The 10,789-nt window shown below is 35.4% G+C and overlaps 1 protein-coding gene across 1 annotated transcript; it reads right to left on the bottom strand.

Annotated features, from left to right (window-relative positions):
- Positions 1-1,247: 1,247 nt before the first annotated feature.
- On the bottom strand, positions 1,248-8,702 carry LOC149555871 (putative disease resistance protein At4g33300). Its single transcript, XM_089829599.1, has 7 exons — positions 8,681-8,702; positions 8,490-8,543; positions 6,254-6,660; positions 5,684-6,031; positions 1,906-2,050; positions 1,734-1,789; positions 1,248-1,685 (listed from the first exon to the last, which is right to left on the bottom strand). The coding sequence occupies exons 1-7, from the start codon at positions 8,700-8,702 to the stop codon at positions 1,248-1,250; spliced, it is 1,470 nt and encodes a 489-aa protein (XP_089685725.1).
- Between the last annotated feature and the right edge of the window lie 2,087 nt (positions 8,703-10,789).

The following is a 10,789-nucleotide window of genomic DNA, read 5'->3' on the forward strand; positions in this document are numbered from 1 at the left end:
GTAAATGAATATATATACAAGTCCCTTATTCAATTAAATTATCAAAAGTAAAACAATATTATTAAATTTAGTTACATGATCATAAATTTAAAAACTATGTACCAATCAAAAAAATTAAAAATTAAAAACTATCTAACATAAATATAGTCCAAATTGATTTTAATAATATGTTAAAGTTTTTATCAAAGTGGTTCCTACTTTTAAAAGGATTTTGACTTCTGTCATACATAGAGTCCCACATCAGAATTTTTTTGGCAAAGGGCGTGATAGAAATTTTGCACGGAGTATTCATTTTTGTCCTCGCTATGGATCTTCTTGTTTTCTTGTATCTTGATGATGGATCATGTAGTATGATCCAAAACATTGATGGTAAAAAAACTCTACACAATCAAATCCAGAAATTACGTACTTATACTGATGAATCATGTACTGTGATCCAAAACATTAATGATAAAAAAACTCTACACAATCAAATCCAGAAATTACGTACTTATACGGATTTTGTTTGTTCTCCACCATCTCCCAGATGTATGTTAAGGCTTAAGAATTTATAAATTCCTTTCCATTTTCCAGACCCAGGAAAATGTAATATGCGGAAAAGAAAAATTTTGATCTGCTAATTTCTTACTCTAGGAAAACACGTTAAAGCACGAGTGAAAGGATTTAATTGTTCCTCAGGCACAATTTACCATGAAAAGAACATTGCAGCATGATCACTCATGTATCTGCTGTAGCTAGGGACTAAAACCCTTAATAATTTAAAAATTAAAACATATGACATAAATACAATATTGACGGTAGTGCTAAGCACTCTATGATCCTGCCATAAGTTTAAAGTGTATAGATAGAACTCCAACACCAATGACACAAATGGTCTTAATTTCTAAATCCGCTTCTAGAACGAGAAAGAAAATTACTCAACCCATGGTCCATAGTCACTGTTCACAATATAAATGATTGCCGGAGCAAAGTTATGTGTCCAGAAACTCTAAACTAAATGTTGGTTCTGCAATTATCACATTAATCGACTCATAGAAATGAGACCACTATTTTTTCAATTGCTCATCGCAGATCACATCTGACAAAGACGTAAGGCCATTAACCATTCTAGGAAGTTTCTTGATTTTTGTGCAGTCACCCATGTTGAGAATTTTGAGTCTCTCCAACTTATTGAAGTCACGTGGAAGAGCCTCCAAGCCTTGACATTTGGAAATGTCAAGGAAATGTAAATTTCCAAGTTCATAAATTTAGGCTAGCAGTTCTTTGAGATTCAGACAAGCAACTAAGCTCAGCACTTGAAGAGATCCTGCAAGCTTCCCCAGATTCTCAGGAATCTTGCAAAGTTGATGGCAATTTGCTATAGATAGTAGTTTCAGTGAAGTGAAATTGCAAATACCAACAGGAAATTCCTCAATATCCTCACAGCAGTCAATATTAATCTCTTCAAGTTTAAGCATCTTTGAGCATACTTCAATGTCCAATCGTCCCTTATCAGTGCTACAGAGACTCAGTGAGAGCTTTCTGAGATTTTCTAAATATTGAAAATAATCTAGATCAGGGACAATCAATTTTTCAAGCCGAAGGCTCTTCAGCTGAACCAATGAACTAAAGGTTGACATGCCATCAATTTCATCCCTACAGGATTTCTGGTTGATTATGATAAGAATTTTCAACCGAGACATTTCCTGCACAAATGGTGGAAGGAAATATTAATTTCCATCAAATATCAATACAAGAGCACGGGCCTCTGGAAACTCCAACTTAGGCCATTTATTCTCTTTCATTGGACCTGCAAAAGTATTCAAAACCTTTTAAAGAAGGAATATATATATTTTGATGGGCCTCACTCATTTGCTTGAAGCCTGATACTTGTGAATATCAATAAACCAATTTAAAGAAATCAACCTGTGCAAATGGCAATAATCTCAGCGGCTTTTATATCTCCATGTGAGGGATCTTCCCAGCAAGAGAATGGATATAATCTCAACCTTTTGCATATCTTGTCATTTTGGTTGTTGTCCGCAAATTCCACACAATAAATAGCCAAACGCTGCAACATATCATGTTGAAATGCATATATCTCACAATTGCTAGGAAAACAAGAGTTAAGATGCATTCAATCTTCAGCGAGACATCTTTTTCAAGTTCTCAAAATGAAGTAGCAACATCTCAATGATTACAAATTTTGAGTTGAAGTAAAATGATTACATGTCCAAACTTCATTTAGATCATGCTGGAAGAAATGGGGGATTTACTCTTTCGGCTTGATGATCACTATCTATATCTTTCTGCTACATATTTCAACGTAATTTCAACAAAAGAATCTAAAAGTGATAAAAATAAGAGATCTAAGATTTACTAAGATATGAAATAAGCACAAATACTTGGCAATGAAAAAACAGAAATAAACACTTAAGAGAGAAACAACTTTTATTCATCAAACTGATTTCTTCAAGGCTATGCAATGGCCTCTATGTATAGAGAGCCCATGAGATGAGAAGATGATTCCAGAGGATAAGGTGATAAGGTTTTATGACCTAGTATCAAGGAAGACATTCATATCTTCTTAGGATAATGTTGTATGACCTAGTTTCATGGAGGACATTCCTATCTTGTTACCAATTTAATAGGAAATGTGTGGCATACTTGCTGTTTGGTTATAACAGCATTACTATTGACTATTTCTAACATCCTTCCTTAATTTCTACCACTAATGATAATTTATGGGAGAAATTACAATAAAAAATATAGATAGGATAGGTCTCGGCATTCAGCCTTGTTAGGTACCTATTTTCAACAAAAGAAAGAGAGGGAACATGACATGACTATCCCCCCTTAATGTTCACCTCAATCATGTCAAGCATGCCTCGTAGTTTCAAAAATTTGGCCTCAAGCATACTCTTAGTAAATATATCTGCTGCTTGGTCTTCACTTGGACAAAAGAGAAGATTAACAAAATTTGCTTGAACAAGATCCTGAATATAGTGAACATCAATCTCAATGTGTTTTGTTTTAGCATGAAAAATAGGATTATTTGCAACTTGAATAGCACTTTGATTATCACAATACAAAGGAGTAGCTGAACTTTGTGCAAAACCAAGCTCAAATAAAAGGTTGTGAATCCAAACTACTTCCTTTCCAGCTTCTTTTGTTGCTCTATATTCTGCTTCACATGAGGACAATGATGTAGTTGTTTTTTTTTTACTGTTCCATGTAATTGGACCTAACCCGAGCTGAAAAATATAACCACCAATAGATTTTCTATCATCTATGTCACCTCCCAAGTCTGAATCTGTGAAGCCAGTCAAAGAGATTGAAGACTTGTAACAATAATGAATGCCATAGTAAATGGTGCCACGAATGTATCGTAAAATTCATTTGGCCATGAGTGCACTACCATTCCTCCCTTGGATCTTTGAGCCTTGCCTATATATTTCTTCAACACTCCTTGTCTTTTGGCTAGCTGAAAAGTTATCTTCTTCATCATTACTACCTGTAGAAAATGTCTAATTACAAGCATTAGTTGTGTTTTTTTCACTAGTATTTTCATCATTTGTAGAAGTGCACAACTCATCCTCATCAATGTAGTCTCCATTTCCTCCTAAAATATCTGAAAAATGAGAAGCATTTGGTGTTGTAGAGTGAGAAGGAGTGGCTATAAGTTGTGAATGCTCATCAAACTTCACATCTCTAGTAACAAAGACCTTGTTTGTTGTCAAATCATATAACCTATAAGCCTTTGATTCTTCACTATAACCCATAAACAAACACTTATGACTCTTTGGTTCTAACTTTTCCCTTTGTGCATCAGGAATGTGTGCCCAAGCAATAAACCCAAATACTTTAAAATACCCAATGTGAGGTTTCTTACCACTCCATGCTTCTTCTGGGGTGATATTTGTGAGAGCTTTGGTGGGGATTCTATTTATAATCTGTGCAGCACAAGAAACATCCAAACCCCAAAATTTATTATGCAAACTTTTAAAATGCAACATACAATGAGCCATTTCTAAAAGAGTTCTATTCATTCGTTCAGCCACCCCATTTTGTTGAGGAGTATAAGGAACTGTTCTTTGCACCTTAATACCATAATTTTCACAAAATGACTCAAAAGCATAATTGCAATATTCACCCCCATTATCTGTCCTTAAACATTTAGTTGTTTTGCCACTTTGATTTTCAACTAATGCCTTAAACTTTTGAAATACTTCAAACACTTCTTTTTTTCTTTCAAGAAAATAAACCCATACTCTCCTGCTATAATCATCAATAAAAGTGAGAAGGTACCTAGCACCTGAAAGTGAAGGATATCCTGGTTCACATAAATCACTATGAATAAGTTGCAATGGAAGATTAGCTCTCCATGCTTTACCTAAATCAAAAGGATCTCGATGATGTTTCCCTAATACACAACCTTCACACACACTTTCACAAGCTGAAATTTTTGTTAATCCTCTACCCATATCCATTCTAACCTTATCTTGTAATTTTCTATAATTTAAATGTCCAAGTCTAGCATGCCAAAGTTGTGACATATAATCAGTCTGAGCAATAAAAGCATGACAGAGTGTATTGGGGGGTATTGATCAAAAGTTTGCTGGGGGGTATTGGGATTTAGTTGAAGAACCCTTTTCCTTGATTCCTTAAAAACTTTATATTCAGCACCTATTTTTTTAAGCTGAGTATTTAAAAAAGTAACTTCATTGAAGTAATCAGACATTTTTTCAAAATAAGATGGATCTAAATTCATCAATTTTTCTTCTATACTAAACATGCTAGCCATGTCTGCATCTTTATAATCTTTTTCTAAGGTCTCCCACAGCGCTATTGGGTTATCAATATCAACAAATCTTCTATTTAGATTGGGGCTCAAAGCTTTACCAATAATACCTCTAGCTTGCTCCAACTTACATTTCCACAACTCCTTTTCTTTATCAGTTTGTTGAGGTTCCCTAATTTCTTTATTTACTATCCTCCATAAAGCCTTCTCTCTTAGAGCATTCTTGACTGCAATCTTCCAATCTGCAAAACCACTTCCATCAAATATAGGCAAAACATCATTTGAAGAACCCATGTTAGCAAAAAAATCAGCCTTCAAACAAATCTAGCAATATTCCAGCAGCATAACAGCCCTGCAACCAAATATCACTCCAAAAAAAAAATCAGCCCTACAAACAAACCATTTCCAAAAATATATTCCTTTAACAAAACCCTCTAGCAATATTTCTAGCTGAACTTCTAAATAAATCTCCAACTGAACTTGGCTAAACCTTGCTCTGATACCATGATAAAAATAAGAGATCTAAGATTTACTAAGATCTGAAATAAGCACAAATACTTGGAAATGAAAAAACAGAAATAAACACTTAAGAGAGAAGCAACTTTTATTCATCAAACTGATTTCTTCAAAGCTATGCAATGGCCTCTATATATAGAGAGCCCATGAGATGAGAAGATGATTCTAGAGGATAAGATGATAAGGTTGTATGACCTAGTATCAAGGAAGACATTCATATCTTCTTAGGATAATGTTGTATGACCTAGTTTCATGGAGGACATTCCTATCTTGTTACCAATTTAATAGGAAATGTGTGGCATACTTGCTGTTTGGTTATAACAGCATGATTGTTGACTATTTCTAAAAAAAAGAAGACACTAACCTTGAATTATGAGTTAGCTATACCAAATTCAAGAGCCCTCTTTTTTCAAGATCAACAAGAATCATCGATGCATGCTCTAGGCTTAAGTTGTGAACATGAATCCAAATATCAAACAAAGCATCAACAGGGATTTTTTTAACTTCAAGAAATAATATCAGGTCCAAAAAGCATTTTTTTGTATCATTGTCCAGATCTTCTATGCTCAGTGCTAGGCGCTTGAGAACATCCTCTTCATAAGATCTAATATTGATTCGTCTTCCTTGTGAAAGCTGCCTTTTGGCATATTCCCAATATTCATTTTCACTGTATTTATGTAAATAATGTCCAATCACCTCCAATACAAGTGGTAATCCTAGACATTCTTTTTCTACCTGTTAGTACAGACTAGTTAGCCCCAATATAATCTCAAAGGGTGGCCTTCAGATCTACACATATTGAACTAAATGAACCATGCTTCTTAAATTGCAAACATGGAATGGATAGCAGATCTACACAATATCAGCTAGAAAAATATAATGTCATATTATGGAAAATTTTGCAGACTTCAGGTTCACTAAAATCAACAAATGAGACGTAGATAGACATAGGTATACCTCTTTGACTGGTTGCTTGTTGAACCATCCATCTGGAATGCTTTCTTGTCCAAAGGCCCAATAACAAAAGAGGGATAGAGCATCTTCCTCTCCAAGTGAAGACATATAATGAATGCTATCAAGGTGTATGGAATTCACACTGTCCGAGATTGTAACAACAATCTTGCATCCCTCTGCTTCAAACAACAATTCTTCGAGATTAAGATTTGGCCCCACATCATCTAATATGACTAGAATATTTTCTCGCTTAAGCCTAAGTATTTCCTGAAGAGCCTCATGAATTCTCTCACTTTGAGAATTAGGCAACGGTTGATCCCTAGTAATCATTTTCCATATGTTCTCAAGAATCGTCTTGTTATCTGGTAGCTGTGAAATTGTTTGAAAAATTATCTTGTCTCCAAAACGTTCTGAGAAGAAGAATGGAGAAGGTGAGGTCAGGGAAATTAGAGAAGAACGCAAGGGTCATTTCCAATAGATAGACAAGTATAAGTAAGGTCTCATTAGTAATTAATTAACAAACATAAATAAGTTTATTTGCTAAATTGTGAATTCATTGACGCTGTATCGTATTTGTGTTGTTTCTCTTCTCCTACTTAGGGCAGTTTTTTTTGCGATGTGGTGGCCAATAAATTGCAAGGGTTGAGCACATATGCAGATTCATAATCACCGCAGCAATATATGAATTCTTTCAACCCTCCCATTACTATTGTCGTTAGAATGCATTGGGAAGTAAGTTAGGATCAAGATATTGAAATTTGACTTCTTTATTGAGAGGTTGACAAGCAAGTCTAATCACGATTCGGTGATGTTACCAATATACACAAGTGTGAACACAAAGAGCATACTACAGTAAGTGAGATCAGGTCTTATGTTCTAGTCTCCCTAGAAGTTTAACGTAGGATTGTAGCCAGGCTAAAAATCCCCACGCAACTTTGCCAACCAGACTAGAAGCTCTAAACACACCACTTCCTCATTGGAAACATTTTCTAACTTATCATTTTGATATCAGAGGACAAGCCCACTTCCCAGTGAAAATAAAAGCTATCCTAAGCATAAGTATTTTGCATATTGGACACTTGACCTGATAGTAGGGTCTTGATAGATCAGGGGCTCGAATGGATGGATCAAAGATGAGAGGGGGAGGACAGATGTCTTCACAGGAGTGACCAAACAGGATAGCTTAAGAGGAAGAGGAGAGCAGAGCATAAAAGAGTACAGATTAAGGGGAAGAAGAGAGGACTACACCAAGTAAAGCAAGATGATGAATAAATGCTCTTCATATGCGTAAAAGAGGAGAGGAGGGGGTTATTGAAGGGAAGAGAGGAGATATGAATGGCCGTTAAGCTCTTTAAGAAGAAGAAGAGGAAGAGGATATATTGAGAAGATGGGGGAGAAGATTGCATTGACATAAGCAAGTTGAGGATTCAATTGCCTTTAAGCACTTCAATGAAGACAGAAGAGAAAGAGGGGAAGGGGAGAGGATTTCACATCAAAGGTGGAGGCATAAATGGTGTTCAGAAACTTCGAGGAGGCGAGGACAAATTGAGGGGAAGGAGAAGAGAATCCAAAAACCACATTAAGGCATGAATCATTTTCAGGCACTGTGAGGAGGAGAGGATGGAAGAGGACTATCCAGCCTTGTCAATAGGAGATGATTCACACAATGAAGAGCTCATCAATAGCAGACGAGACATAGTTAACAAATACCAATGGAAAAGGAATCCCCTGCTTGACTAACTGAGGAAGATTTCCATGCTAGAGCAGCTCCCTAACTTAAGCATGAGATTATATACTTAAAAAGGAGGTCGAACCATAACCTATACACAGAGATCGCCACAAACCAGAGGTAAATTGTCTCCTCACACTACGGTTAAGGTTGTGGGTATGATTGATGTTTTGAATATAGGCTTATCTAAGTGTGATGGAACACATATAGTTCCTGCATCTGATTGCTAAAGTGATGCACATTTTACCTAGCAGCGAAATAGGTTGCCCAGCACTTGGGCGAATATAGGCCAGCATTAAAATAGCCTCCTCTTCTCAGATCTAATTCCTATCAAAGCCCAAACAATACAAAAACAAGTATTTAACAAAATTCCTTGATTCAGCACGAATTTTTGTGTGGGTGTGTGTAAATGGTTAACTTATGGTTTTAGCATCCCTCCCGAGAGCAACTCCCAAAAAATGCATTTTACGAGATTACTTGATTGAAAGAGTAAATATATGGTCTACTTACGTTGGACATCAGAATCCCTACAGAGAGTAGCAACCAAGGTTTTTTTGCCACTGCCTGCAATTCCCCAATGCCTTAGTCAGAAAAAATTAATACTCCCTCTTAGCAAGGAAGTTGTTCTACATAATACCCAACTTATCCCTGAAGAAGATGAATTTAGCCTTCCCCAATGCCTTAGTCAGAATGTTTGCTACCTGCCCATCTATAGGTATGCATTTTAGCTGGACAACCTATCTATGTACACAATCTATGATGAAGTAATATCTAATGTCTATAAGTTTAGACCTATCATGAAACATTGGATTCTCAAACAACTTGATCCAACTCTAATTGTCACAATGTACCATAGTAGTTTCAGCTCTCTAACCAAACAAGGCTACTAGCAACTTCTGAAGCCATATAGCTTCACATGTCACCGTGCTAGCTGCAACTCTGATTGTCACAATGTACCACGGTAGTTTCAACTCTCTAACCAAACAAGGCTACCAATAACTTTTGAAGCCATATAGCTTCACATGCCACAATGCTAGTTGTTATGTATTCTACTTTTTCTGAACTTAAAGCCACAAACTTTTGTTTCCTACTGAACCAAGAAACAACTACTAATCCCAAACTGAAAAAACACCTCGAAGTTGTAATTCCCCACCATGTGACCCAAAAGAAGTTAACCTAAAGTTTTGCTAAGTTTGTCAAACATTTTTTTTTTTAAAGTTAAAGATAATAATTTAACAACAACAGTTATAACATAGTAGAAGCAATTAACATACATCAACAATACATAAACAAGTTACAACTCTTAAGGTTTCCATGACGTTGAATCACATTTAAATTTAATTAATAATAAATCTAATATATAATAAATCCACATAAAATAATAGTATACTAGTATGAATCCATTTAAATAATATACAATTATATATGATGCCACTTGGCAATAAACAAAATGCACAATCATCCACTGTACATGCCATATGGTATGAAAGGCTGAAATAATATACATCATGAAATAAATTACATCATCTCTTAAGATCTTATAAAAGAAAATACAATACAATAGTACAACCATCCATCATAGAAATACAAGAATAGATAGAAATGAACATTTGCACAAACACATCCACCAGCGACATTTGACAGTCAGATCTCAATGGTATAAGAAAAAGTACTACCACCCGACCTCGTGGAACCCAAAAAGGCCCACTCCCACCACGCTGAGAAGATAGTCTCAAGTCCCAAACATGATATCAAACTCAATAATCAAATCCAACATCTAGGTTCAAGGAATCACCTAAAAGCAATCTAACTCAAAGGTACCGAGACACAAGTATCAATTAATCCTAGAGGCAACACAGACATGTAAGAAATTTACTATGCAAGTGGACAAGTGTCATCGCACGAATCAATGCTAGAGTTACCCTAGCAATCCTTTCATACTGACAAGGCATACTAACAATGCATGGTTACAACCAAGCGTCCTCTCTACTCCCATCCTAGTCTGTACTAAAAACACACTGATCATAATCACGGATTCCACCAATACGATCATCCTAACAGGACTGATCCCAAAATCAAGTATACAGAAACCAATCCATGACATCACCAAGAACAAATCATACAAACACCTCAGTCCTATAAAAGTGACTGGAAAGCAATCCAAATATAACTGATCGAAGACTCAAAGGTTATATTAAATAAGTCACACCATTCACCTCAGTTTCACACAAGAACATTGGAAAGCAACAATCAATGCATCAAAACATCTCATAGAGCATACCAAACACATTATTGTGGTTGAGTATAAAAGATCAAGATCAAAACATCATCATGACATCACAAAATAGAACTCTCGAGCCTCTGGTAAACATCTTGACTGGCCAAATCTAAGTCAAACTCGAAAACCCAAACACCAGTAAATCACATGTTACATAAAGTGCATACAAAAGAGAATTTCATAATTCATTAGGTTTTGAAAACCCTAAAGTTCAATATTTACTAAAAGTTTTTAGATTAAATCACAAACAATTTTATAATAGAAATCAATTTTTTCAAACAAGAGTTTCAACCCAAAGAACTTCTGAAAATAGAAACACAACAAACATGAAGAAGACATGAATTTGAAAAATGAGCAACTACTGCAAAAAACCCATATTATCCTACATGGATTTGATGCTAAAACAATGAATGCACAAACACACAAGAATCTTCCTTTACCTTCAAAAACCCTATTTTTAAAAATTGGCTCCTCCAAACTTGTGTATCTAGAAATGAGCTCTAATTTCTTTAATAAAGAGTTTTTCCCCCAA

Source organism: Cupressus sempervirens, chromosome 5 (assembly GCF_028749045.1).
Source record: "Cupressus sempervirens isolate cs-2001-9-10 chromosome 5, ASM2874904v1, whole genome shotgun sequence".
Taxonomy (NCBI): domain Eukaryota; kingdom Viridiplantae; phylum Streptophyta; class Pinopsida; order Cupressales; family Cupressaceae; genus Cupressus; species Cupressus sempervirens.